The 13,726-nt window shown below is 31.4% G+C and overlaps 1 protein-coding gene across 1 annotated transcript; it reads left to right on the top strand.

Moving 5' to 3' along the window:
• The first annotated feature begins 616 nt into the window (after nt 1-616).
• LOC128204899 (amiloride-sensitive sodium channel subunit beta-like) lies at nt 617-11,839 on the top strand. The gene is made up of 9 exons (XM_052906302.1): nt 617-700; nt 3,285-3,339; nt 3,570-3,708; nt 4,780-4,910; nt 5,226-5,389; nt 7,890-8,122; nt 10,356-10,487; nt 11,277-11,352; nt 11,624-11,839. The coding sequence occupies exons 1-9, from the start codon at nt 617-619 to the stop codon at nt 11,837-11,839; spliced, it is 1,230 nt and encodes a 409-aa protein (XP_052762262.1).
• The last annotated feature ends 1,887 nt before the right edge of the window (nt 11,840-13,726 follow it).

Genomic DNA, 13,726 nt, shown 5'->3' with positions numbered 1-13,726 from the left:
CATAATGTTTTAATCATGCGTATATGAAGAAAAAGTATTGATAAAAATTCATGTGTATGTTAATATACAATGAATATTGTAGTATTGCAAAAAATGTACGCTGTTTGATAAAATGTTGATTATCTCTTACACTTTAAAAATGCATAAATGCTTATCGAAATGTACAAATTCGGAATACGTCTTCATTTATTCCATACATCAATGCATTCCTTACTTTAAATGAAAAACTGATTGGTTGTCATTTACATTACTGCGTGTGATATACGTTAATATAGAAAAAAATAATACAAACGTAATACTTTCATCCACCTGAATTGTATTAAGTGTCCATCATCAATATTATTTTTCATGGCCACTTAACAAAGGGTCATATGTTGGTCAGATACATTGATAATGGGTTTAATTATCAGATTTTAAATATTCATTAATGATCGTAGAGCAAAAATTTGTTTCATTCTGAGGTAGACTATTCAAGAGATATAATGCGTGAAATGAATTAAAAAATTAACAATTTCGAATACGAAAAAGGTAATGATGGCAAATAGGGTAAAATAAGGTATTCTCAGTTTAAATAAAATATTAACATAGTTCAAAATAGGTAGCAGCTCAAAAAGTTATGCCGGGAAAAGAAGCATTAAATGAGTATATGGACTATGCCACCATCCATGGCGTTGGTCGACTGAAGAATTCACCATTTAAGGTAAGTTTGATTCAATTAATACACTTATTAATAATAGAATTTGCTAGTGAGCATCATTTAAAAGATATTGGCTAATAATACCCGTTTTAGTCGTCAGAATACACGAAACAAGATTCATACTTTTTCCCACAAAGTCTGTGGCATTGGCTGTATAGGTTTACATTTAATGTTGAAGAACTAAAGTAATGGATAACAATTTATTAACAACTTACTAATGCCAAACACTTCCATAAAACGCAATGTATAGCGAAATATACCTATAAGGCTTTTTTATTTAAAAGTTTATCAAAGGTGTTTCCGAAATACGGCTTTCAGTGCAATAGTTTATTTGTAATTCGAAGGTCCAACACCTAAACCAAATAAGTTAAAATCAATTTAACATTCCATAATAACACAGCACCAGTCGGATTTTAGATAAACGCATCGATATGTGCAGAACATGAGTTTGTTTAGCAAACATGAGGTGCAAACGACCTATTAAGACATGAGTCGGGCGATTTGTTTTCAAAAGAAATAAATGGAAGAACAGGAATGGTAAATGAATAACCATTTTAAGGCAACATCTAAAAACGAACATTCCAAAATTTCCAGGAATGAAAGCGAAAATGCTTATAATGATATTGTATAAAAAGAGGTTTTCACTTTTCCCGCTTAAGGCAATATTTTATTAGTTTTAATATTTTAATGTTTCTATATTTCATTGTATAATATAAAAAAACACATCATTTAAACCATTCGAGCTACCTTCAACATATTTTTGTATTCCTAGTAATTGAATAGAATTTTTTGTCACTAATTCATTGAAATACACCATTATTCTGAAATTTCGGTAGCGGCAGCGATATTAAATATTATTGCATACTTAAACACAAAGCAATGAGTGAAAACAATGTCTCTATATACATCCTCTAATCGAAACGCTTAGGTTCTACTATTAAGTTTAAGTTGGTTTTAAATTAAGGAATTTTGTTTGTGGTTTAGTATGATGTCTCCTCCAAACATTACTAAGTAGGTCATGTCCTCAGTACGTGAGAAAATACCGATTCGTCCGATATTTGGTATGTTTACACATTTTCAGTTGCTGAAACTTATTTGGATTTTTGCATTGGCAGCCTCGTTTGGAATGATCATTTGGCAAGTTGTAGAACTGTACATGAAGTATAGCGAGTAAGTCTGACGAAGTTTCTTTTCTTATTTTAACTCACCTATCATTAACTTCAGATTGAAAATTTACATTTGCAATGCGTGGCGTATCGATAAGTTTAAACTTTACACCTAAGAAATGGTCATTTCACCGATGAATATCGAGAATTGAATATCAACGGCGTGATTCCATTTCATTGCACAAGCTGAATATCATAAACATAACTGTAAAAAAGTAACCAGCAGTAACATAACTAGTGTTTTAGTCCATTTGTTCGAATTCGACAATTAAAATTTCTTAGATGATAAAAATGATAATAGAATGATGATATTGCCTAATGGTGAGTTTGACGGTGTATACTATCCAGTTGAATAGCTTGAGTTATCATTAATTATATTGAGTGTTATTATTTCCATTGTAATTATTTGTTAACAAGAAAATAAATAAAAATACTGCTACTGCGAATAAAACTACTACTAGTAGTTTATTCATGATACGAAGAACGAGAATTGCGTTGCAGACAACCCATATCCACATCTATGGAAATAAAGACGCCGAAAGTGACGAAATTTCCGCTCATCACGATATGCAACACAAACCCAGTACAGTACTTCAGCTTTCCAGGCGATAGTCATCTTGAACTAGTTATTAAAGAAGCGAGCAGCAAATATGAAATCAATACTGCCATATTTAATGGAACAGAGGTAGGACGAATCCAGGTAGTATGTAATTAGTTATTTTGTATCATGGTTTAATGTCTGATACACCTGTATGATCAGTATATTTAATGCTTTTGGTGTAAAAACTAAAACTGCCATACAATCATTGAAAATTTTCAAGTAACAATCATGTACCTACAGAATATTTTTAAAATATGACAGTTGTAAGACATCATATAGTTGGTTGTTTTTGCAATGTCATCGAGAGTGTCATCAACACTATCTTACATCGACAGACATGGAACTTTAGTTACTGATATTGTAAAAGAGAACTCATTCAAATCATCTTGCACAAAAGGAAGAATAACTGATTTAAAAAGGTCAATTATTTAAAATATGTTTTAACTATTTAAGGACAAAATTCAAATGATTGCCGCATGAGTCATTAGAATGACTTGAAGTTGTATATAGCGGTGCAAATCTGTTCGAAAATAGCAATGATAAAAATATGAAATTTAAAGTACAAATTGTTCAAGGAATTCAGCTACATTTGTTATGGTTATATTTAATTAATAAAATGCTAAACTCATCCTTCAGATATAATTCTGAAAACTATAATTTTGAATAAGTTTATCACAATGTTTTTATGAAAGTTTTTATTAAATGTCAATTTCATTTGACCTATCAAAATCGAATTTTGTCTCCTTAACTTGTTTCAAAAATATTTATCCATTTTAAATATATAAGGAAAGTCTGACTGTTATTTTACATTTTCTTTCAGGATTTTGATGAGTATAACTACACGGCATTTGATAGTTCTAACACTAGCTCGATTGGTAAGCAGTTCTCTTTAAAAAAAATATTCTCTTTTTAATAAAATGTATTTTGTAGGAATTGACATTGATATTTTCAAACCCGTTAATTGTCTTCCCACAATGCCATTGTAACTAAACTACTGCCTTTGTAAATGTAGCATGTATTGATAAAATAATTCCTTGTACATTAGTCACAATTTAATGCATATCTTAAAAAGTTTTAATTGTACAAAAACACACTTATTTTTCAGACAATGATGTGTTATTCTACTCGGCCGAAAAGTTTAAGACAAAGCTGGCTCTACTTGATTTTGAAACACTAATGGAATACTCGCAACCAATGAATGAGTTAATTTTGATTTGCAATTTTGCCGGCAAAACTTGCAACGAGTAAGTTGTTCGTTTATTTAAAAAGAAAGTTGCGGTAATTAAGTAAGATATAAAATTAAGCACACCAAAATATGAGTATGTGTCAGATTATTCCTTCTCAGACTATATACGACCAAACGTATAAACGTTGTAATCAGATAACTTTATGTATACACTGAGCAAGAATACTGAAATATAAATTGAATTGAAGGTTTGTCAAAGATGCAAGAGTTATTTGATATAATCATATAATCATCTGACTGATGGATGGTTGCAAAGTCTGGGGAACTTTGACACAAAAATAGAATTTCATCGAATGGAAAAAGGTTTTATTTGCGCATATCATCGAATTCATGACGATAAAATGCTCTATTTCAAATAATTCATCAGGCATAAGTAAACATGATGCCACCTAAAAAACACTCTTAACGGATATAATTACTTGTTGATATCGCCAAAGGCGGAATGTACTCATTGTAAACAGAGCATATCTTGCTACCCGCAAAAAAATCTTAAAACATGGTGTTCGTTAATGTACATGTCATATCAATTTTGTTCTGACTATTCAAAGTACTCAGTGAAATAAGTTTCGACGTACGTTACTTTGTGCGTAATATCATTCTAAAACATATGTTGTTGTTCCAATGTATAAGGATCTAACTACAGTTTTGTAAATCTACTAGATGTTCACATTATCTCTTAGGCAATGTCCTTTATAATATGAAAGAAAACAAAATGAAAGATAATTTACCTGCTAATGCTTTCTGTATCTACACGATTCCTATTTATTGCAATAATCACTGCAAAATAAAGTAGATATACAGTCCAAAAAACACTGTTTCTTCAAATGCCTTTGCGATTAAGAAGATTTAATTTAATATTTTCTGAAAAATGGCACGAGTTTAGTAAATTATCCTGTATATACTTCCATTGATGTGTGAGATGGGACGGTTTAACAACACAAAGTCATCAAATATTTTCAAACCGTTTTAAATAAAACAATTATCATGCACAGTTTTTTGTTTGTGGTTTATATAATCCTCGACGGTTTGCATTATTGTTTCATGGCTTACACTGAATTTCTATTAACAGGAACGCCTGGAATATTAAACGCTCGTATGAGTACGGCCTTTGTTACGAGTTCTACCCCGACTACCAGATGTGTACGGACCCGAATATACAGTCCGGCTGTGGAAATGTAGCCTCAGCAGGCCAGCAATATGGTAAGCAAAACAATTCTGTTGCAATTTCAGTGTTGATTCGGTAATGGAGTATTATAATTATTATGCAACTAGCATTTAAATAAATCTTCATCATATGCATTTTTGTTTAACAAGGTATAAGCTTTACTTTTTTTTCTATTATTTATTGATTCCAGAAACTGCAAAAAGTGTGTTTAGGTCCGACAGTCACTGAAATGGAAACATAAAATGTTAAACAACAGCCATAGTGCTTGTGTATGTTTAGTAAATTTCCAGATGTACTATTCAAAATAAATGTTTTATTTTATATAATTTAATTTTTCAATATTTTTTCAGGGCTAGAAATTCTATTGAATGTTGATCAAGAACAATCGATTCCGTTTGTAACATCATCGACTGGTGTGTTAGTCATCCCGTCACATAAATACCATGACCATGTCGAAACAAATCAAGGGATATTTGTGCCTACTGGATTCGAGGCAAACATTGCTTTGAGGAAGGTATTATAAGTGTCACTGGTATTAGCTGAGAATGTACTGGATTTAAATTACTTATTTAAAAAAATCCCGCACGTTTGTTAACCATTTATTTATCGAATATAATATAATTTAGTGTAACCTTTAATGTCCCTTTAAATTCACGATACGGCCGACTATTTATGGAGTACGTGTTAATATGTTTTTTTTTAAGAAATACTAAGTGTTCTTGATGTAAACTTGTGTTTTGGCAATATAGATCTATCAATTATGTTATAACAAAGTCATGTTTTCTTTTTGTTCATGGAATTTGGTATGTTTCGGTGTACCCGTTCAGAAACTATTACATGTGTTGACGACAGACCTTTTTCGAGTGTACATTTTTTGTTTACTTTAAGTCGCTCGATAGTCAGATACTCCGCCATATTTGTGGTATTAAAATTTACTCGAAGTGAGAAGATTCAATTTCATCGATAACCAGTCGAAAACTGTTGGTCATATAGAAATACAGAAATGGTAGGATACAAATCTATCGAACGTAATGGCCTATTGAATTTCTTGTTTAACACGCATGCTTTCTTCCCAATAATTAGTACTACAATATACAATGAGTTTAAATTATTAGGATGGTTAAATATCGAAAACAATGGTTCTAATAAAGGATACCGGGTGTAATTTGAGAAAAGCTACATTATAAGACGAAAATTGATCTAAATATCTAAGGACCCACCGGTCATTTGTTATGTGTTCGGCTTTAGCTATTTAATACAAATACATGGGTACAATCTTGTTATCAGTAAGTATTATGTTCGGTCCGTGGAAGCATTTTTAAATACGTTTCTGAAGGTTTACCACTCAAAATGTATGCATTTATTTTAAGAACAAGTATCACTTGATTGAAAAATTATGGTTTATATATGCACTGCGTTGTTTGTGGAGTTTTGTGCTGTTCGTTCATGTTTCTTGGTTGTGATTATTTTTTGTGTTTTGTGTCTTTGGCGTTTACCCTTTGCCATTAAACGAGGTTGATGTTTAAAAGTTTGGCCACTGAAGTTGTTTTTGTAGTTTATCATATTGATATATTCATTGTGCTGAGGTGTTATCTCAATTCTTTACGCTATCTTGCTTACATTTTATGCATTAACTATGTCAACCTATACACGCATTTGATTGTGTAGACATCCACTCACCGGGTACCTGGGGAAAACGTTGAACGACTACGATGCAACGCTTCTGCAGAAGTATCATATGAGGTAAATGTGGCAAAGTAAAAGCATCATTGCTAAAGCTGGCTATGGCATTATAATAGTGATATTTACTGATCATGAGATGTATAGTCTGTTTCATGCATCATTGAAAGTATTATGTTTGAGACAAGTTTCAATGAATACCAGTTTATGTGGTCCATAAAAGCCATTTATATCATAAACGAAGTCGCACAGATGTATTCACTTCATGTATATAAATTAAACGTGACGTCAATATGTCAATTTGTTGAACACTTGATAAATATATCAAGTGTTCAACATAATGCCATATTTGCGTCACGTTTGTTCAAAAACAAGTGTTTAACATTTGCGAACTGTTTATCTTGGTTGTATGTATTTAGATTTGTAACTCATCATATAAGCATTTTAATATAAATATAATTCACACATATCGAATGCTTATTAAAAATCGTATTGAAAATGAAAATAATATCCACTGTATATAATGATGTCATAAGTATTTAAGTAGATCAGTAATGCTTTAAGTAATTGTCTTGTATTATTTATTTATTAAGCAATTGTATTCCCTAAGCTCAGACAGTTCATTACCGTGACATGACGAAACATAAGCTTATTATTACCGAAGGAATGATGTCGTGCATAAAAGTTTAGATACTATATGAAATGTCAAGTTCACACTCGGATGAAAAAAAAGTGTTCACACATCGACTTAAGAGAAATACTTTATTACTTAGCAAAAACGTTTCATAGTCAATGATAATTAATCACACCTTTTGATCTATTTATTGCAATTCAATCAAAGTTTACAAACTTGAAAAGAAAGAATATGATTGTCGCGTTAAAAGCTATGTCCGTATCTCAAAGTTCATTATTAAATGCATAATGTTACGATATAACCTTTGTCAAGCGTTCAATTCAAAATGCATACACATTATATGATAATTGTTATTATCCAGACAAAATCCTGTCTGGCGCATTTTTCCACCATTGATTATAGCCGGTTTTGCTTAAATGACTGCTTTGCTGTGAAGGTTCGCCGTTAAACTGCTATCTGGTGTTTAATCATAATGATTCACTTATGATATGGATAATGATATATTTTGTGCATATCACTCCAAAAGTACGGAATTAACGAACAATAATTGATAAATGCGTTGTTTTAGTGTGTTTACGGCTTTACTTAACACTGCACAATCTGGAAGAGTTTGGCTTTAAGGTATCATTTTTATCACCTTTCACCTTTCCTTCAACTTGAACAGGAATCCATTCAGTAATATTTAAATTATTTATTACAGGAATGTATTAACAATTATCAAGAGATTCACATTCTAGAAGTGTGTGGCTGTTTGCATCACTTTTATGAAACCGGTATGCTCAACGCTTCTATCCCGCCAGAGAAGTTGATGGATCCATACACAGGAGATATACCTTGCTATACTGATGTACATCTAAATTGTGTTCGCGAGACGCTTGCTCAATTCGTTTTGAAAACGCCAGCAAGTTTTGACAATTGCCTGCCAAGCTGCGAGTAAGATTTTTCTAACTATATGTTTATTGTAATTAGTGTAATGAAACCTACAAAATTATATATTAATGCAGCTAATTTAGCTTTGGCTTTCTACATTTAAAGTGAATTAGGTTTTAAAGGGTTATGTATTTTCTTGAAAATAACTGTTATATACCGTATTATCAATAACCTGATAAAGGTATGATAGTTTACACATTAAAGTTAATACAGGAAAGAGTCTCTAAATTATGAAGAAAGTAAAATCCTGAAAACGGGCTTAGTTGTAATTTATTTTTGAAATATTACACCCCATGTCAGATGAGTGACGTGCAATAAAGCGCTTTTTTCTTATTTGTTTATAACAAACGTATGCCATATAATTACGGTTAAATGGAGTATAAATATGTAGTCGTCTTAGTTTTCCCAATTAGTAATATATAAATGTACTCAATCAGGCGCTATCATGCCGAATAGGTCGAAGGTCTGATTTACTTAATATTTCTGTGTACGTTTCTGTGTAAAGTCTATCTTAAAAATATATGTTTCTTTGGGCCATTGCCTAGTGCATGGACTTTTCCCTGTTGTGTGCAATGTATTGTTGTATGTAATTGATATAGTATGTCAAAATCAGTAAAGTTAGTGCCAACCATTCAGATTCTCCTTGAATACGGTGATTTTATTTTTTATATTTTTATGTATTTCGTAAAATTAAAAAAACATAATAATAACCGTCCTAATTATTTTTTATTTTAATTTGCGCTTATTGTAAACAATGTTTAAGAATGCCAATGTTATAAATGCATGACCTGATTTAGCAATTGGAAACAATCACAATGATATGGACCTTAAATAGTTGTAAAAACACAATTATCATTTATTAATACAAAAACCAATATTGATATATCTTAAAAAGGTGTATAAATTCCTTCATTTATTTTCATTACCATTAGTTTAATTGATTATGTATTAAAATATTCGGACTAGATCCTTCTGAAAGGGAAACAACAACCAAAACCTGAACATGATTTAACCGTTTATTAAGTAATATAATTTGCAAGACTATTGATACAACCTAGCGCCGGCAAAATACATTTTCAATGGCACCAATAGAACGAAAAATAATAAAGAACACTGTGTAATTTTACACCGTCGACTCCTTACTTGGTACGGCTTTTAACTGCACATGAAATACAGCACAATATATCGCCCAAATATGTTCCGTTACGAATGCGTGAAGTAATGTTTTTAATAATTTGTTTCGTACGTTTGCATATTTGCAGGAAAATAAATAACGATTAAATTATAACGAACGACCACTTAGTGACGTAATACATTGATCAAGGAATTAATCGGTTAATATATAAAGTTACATTCCGTTTTTATGACAATGTTGAGCGAAACATAAATGATTCATTTCGTGCTTTTTTGATGAAATATTGAGTTTAATCAGTATAAAAACAGAAAAAAAAATCAATTTGATATGTTAATGCAAACTAAGGAGTGAAGTTATCATCTTTAAGAAGTACTTAAAATCCACTTAATTCTTTACAATTTATATTTTACTGACCGTTCCAAGGCGGTACCTAACAATCCTTGATACACATACAATTTTTATATAGTACATATGCATTGTGTTGTTTGTGGAGTTTTGTGCTGTTGTTCCATGTTTCTTGTTTGTGATTTTTTTTGTCCTATGTGTTCGCGTTAACCCTATGCCATTAAACGGGCGTTATGATAAAACAGTTTGCTACTGAACTTGTTTATGCAGTTTTTCACATAAGACAAAATCAAAACAAGTCACCTTATTTATTTACATTATAAAATATTGCATCATTTTAAGTAGAGACATACTTGGAAATAAACAAAATTTCCGTTTATTGAAATTGAAATTCTGCTTTCGAGTGAATTCTTGGCCTATTAAGCTAAATGTTCGAACATTTGCTTCCAAACAAAGAATGTTACAGACGTAAAAACTTGTTCTTCACTCAAAGCGTCGCCAATCTTGAATGTATGTTTTTCTTTAACACCAGTCAAAAGGTATCTTACTCTGATCTCAACAAACATCGTCCGTATAATTTCTGTTTTAGCAAAAAAACACGCAAACCTCAATATATGCCTGGACATGAACGTGTCACCTGGTATATTTTGATGGAATGATTATGATTTAAAATGAATATATGTTTGTATGAAATCATAATTTGAAACTATTCAACTGTGTTAATGTGTCTTTAACCTAGATTATTTTTTGTTTCAGGGAAGAATCTATCGACAAGAGACTAGTGTTATTGAATTGGCCGAATGAGTTTTTTACTCCAATTCTTCGACGAATAGTAAAATCAAAGTTACCAAAGTATGACTTGGAGTCATTGAACAGAGATAAAATCAGGTTTGAACCTTGTATTAAAATGTGCCGGAATGTTTTTATCTAAAGGCCGATTCCAGCAGTGTATGCATGAATAAGGTCGCTAAGTATTTCAACAAAAATAGTTCTGAAATTGAAATTAGAGTTACATGTTTAAAGCTTAACCTTGTATTGTTTGCATCGTCTTTTAATAGCCAACTTATATTTACATCACATAGAGCTTCCACGATGACCATAGACAATATAGAACATAATAGTTTTATAATGTCAGTACGATCACCATATAGTATAACATAATAGCTTTATAACCTTCATACTGTAACCGTAGACTGTAACATTATAGCTTTATAACTTCCATACAGTGACCTTTGAGTGTAACATAATCTGCTTAAGCGTCCAAACAGTGACCCTGGACTGTGATATTATAGCTTTAAAGCATACATACCGTGTTTATCCCATAATATTTGTCATAGAAAGAAGGTGTCAATGGTCCACATCTGCAACTTGAATGGCTTGGGTAAATTAATGTTCCCAATCTGCATATTTGATATTGTTGGTATTGGCTGAAAGATTTAATACTTTTATAAAAGTAATGGGATTTGCCACACAATTGCCATCAACATAACCCGATAGAAAGCATGCGGGTTTTTAAGCATGTATTCGCATATTATTTGAATTTAGAAATCATTGATCATGTTTATTTCAATGGGAGTGTTTTTAAAATTTAATGACCTGGCAATGTATACTCTGTTGGCTGCGTTTATTCTGTTATTATCGCAATAGTAAAGTTGTATACATTTTAATTTTTAACAGAGACAACATGCTTCTTATGCGTGTGTATTTGGACACACTCTCATACGAACACGTCAAGGAGGAGTACTCTTATGGGGTGTGTATAATTACAATGTGCATTAATGAAGTTCCTGAAGTAAATTGAATCAAATATGTTTTATATATGTTAAACTCATCCAAATTATTTTAAGAGATTACCATTGGGAAAGAAAACAATAGTTATGTCGTAATTATTATCAACATATCGTCTTACTTACGCGTTCATATATCTTTTTAATAGATTTTTTTAAGAGTCTATTTGACATATCGATGTCCTGTGTCTTCGCATTGATTTCGTGGACATTTTCAATATGAATATCTTTTTATAGATTGTGAATTTTGTCAGCGATATCGGAGGACAACTTGGACTTTGGGCAGGTTTTTCGATTTTGTCCGTGCTGGAAGTTATAGAACTAGTGCTGCTCGTGTTTGCAATGAAGAAAAGGCAAAACGAGACAAGGGCGCGGGAGACCACATCTGTTACCCAAGTCCAACCTATTGTGAATGACACGGATGCTCCAGTGAAAGAAAAACCATATATTTAAACTCATTTCTTGCGAGTATGATTTTAACACTTCGTTCAACTTGATAAATATGGAGACGAGTGTGAGTTTTAGCTCTCAATAACTGATTTTAACGTGTTTATTATAATCATTATTACTATTGCTTTGTTATACTTTCATTTAGTACAAACGTCACATTAGATTGTTTCTCATGCACTCAATGTATAATGGTTTAATTTTTTTAGATGGAATTTGCAACGCACAACATGAATTCTAGGAGGGCTTTGCAAATAAGCAATTAAGATATATACTATTCACTGTGCAGATTTAAATATTTTGGTATGTTCGACGTTTACACATTTGTTTTATCGCACTGCCGTATGATCAATATAACAAATGACTATGTAACAATCCACACAACTATGCTAGTATATTTGAATCTTGAAAATGGTCGATTAATATTTACTCTATACAATAACCTTTCAACAAAACACGTCATTGTCTCACTTGTTTTTTACCTTACCCGAAGGTAAATTTCCGGTACTGCGATTCCTGGTAGTACCCATTACTTAAACACGGATGGAATGTTCGGTAAAACGAATTTCACGTTCCTTGCACCGATAGTTCCGTTTTAATACTTAAAAAAGCTTTGATTGTATAAGCGTTTGCCTACCAGGTATCCGTGTCAGCCATATTTATATCTTGACGTCATGGTGCACGTTCTCGTCTTCGTCGGTCAAACTGTAACTGTATATAGTAGCATGTGTATTATAGTTGGTAACACTTTGTTGATGTTATATAATGTCAATTATAAGATTTTTGTTGAGCACTAAACATGCTGTTCCCTGGTTATGTGTACTTAAATGTCTTTATAATTAAACTACATACTCAATAATCGGTTAATATGTCTAACTATTGTACAAATTAAGTATGTTTTTGAAATTTGCATGTAATAAGTTTAATGAAGTATAGATATATAAAATGCGTAAGCTATTGTCAAAATATGTTTACATATATAGTGGCATTGTAATAAGAACAAATGGAATTACTCGTACAGAAAACACAATTGAGTCTGCTTTAGATAAGAACAATGTCTTATTGCTAAACCTTCAGGTGGTCTAAACAAAATGGGATGTAGATATTGGGCCGATTTTTGAGAACTTTGATGAGGTCAAAATTAGTAAAAGTATCAGTATTCTGTACGCCACTTTCTGTATTAAATAGCATGTATTATTCTAAAAATTATAGATAGTTAATAGCAGCATTAATTGTTTTGAGTTATAATTTGATAGGCTTGTATTGTGCACAACGATCGCTCAGTTATTTATGAATGCCTATTCCCATGGCCATACCCAAATAGGAATCACTTTGTTTATTAAATTACTCATATTTGTGTTCATAACTGCCACAATTTACCACATATAATGTATATAAAACCACACTTGCCATGTTTACTATGAGTGAAAAATCGGAGTCACAATATTATGAATATTGTTGAATTTTACAAATTTAAAAGAAGTATTTAAGGTAAGTATGAATTTGTATTGTTTAATAGTATAAAATATTTTAAGGAAACTTATTTACAGACGAGTTATACTCTGAAAACATAGTGGTTTGTAGAAATAAAATTTTGTACTGTTAACAATGTTAAAGTTATCTTAGGTTACTCCGAGAAATCGAATACCAAAATCGTTTATTCTGCTTGAGAACATATTAAACAAGTTAAACAGGAAGGAATGGGGAGAAAGAGAGTAGGGTTGTTGGTATAAATAAAGTACTTTAGCTTTGAGAAACGATTGATACTGCTGATTAACACATGTTTAGAGAATGAAAACATTCCAGGGTGTGTAGAAGGTAGTTATTACTAGTTGGTTGTGGCTGATCACTTTGCTCACAATACGACCTCACAGACTTTAATTCTTCTTTCGG

The sequence above is a fragment of the Mya arenaria genome, chromosome 10, assembly GCF_026914265.1.
Source record: "Mya arenaria isolate MELC-2E11 chromosome 10, ASM2691426v1".
Lineage (NCBI taxonomy): Eukaryota > Metazoa > Mollusca > Bivalvia > Myida > Myidae > Mya > Mya arenaria.
The sequence above is the reverse complement of the archived record's forward strand: the minus strand, read 5'-3'. Positions and strand labels throughout refer to the sequence as shown.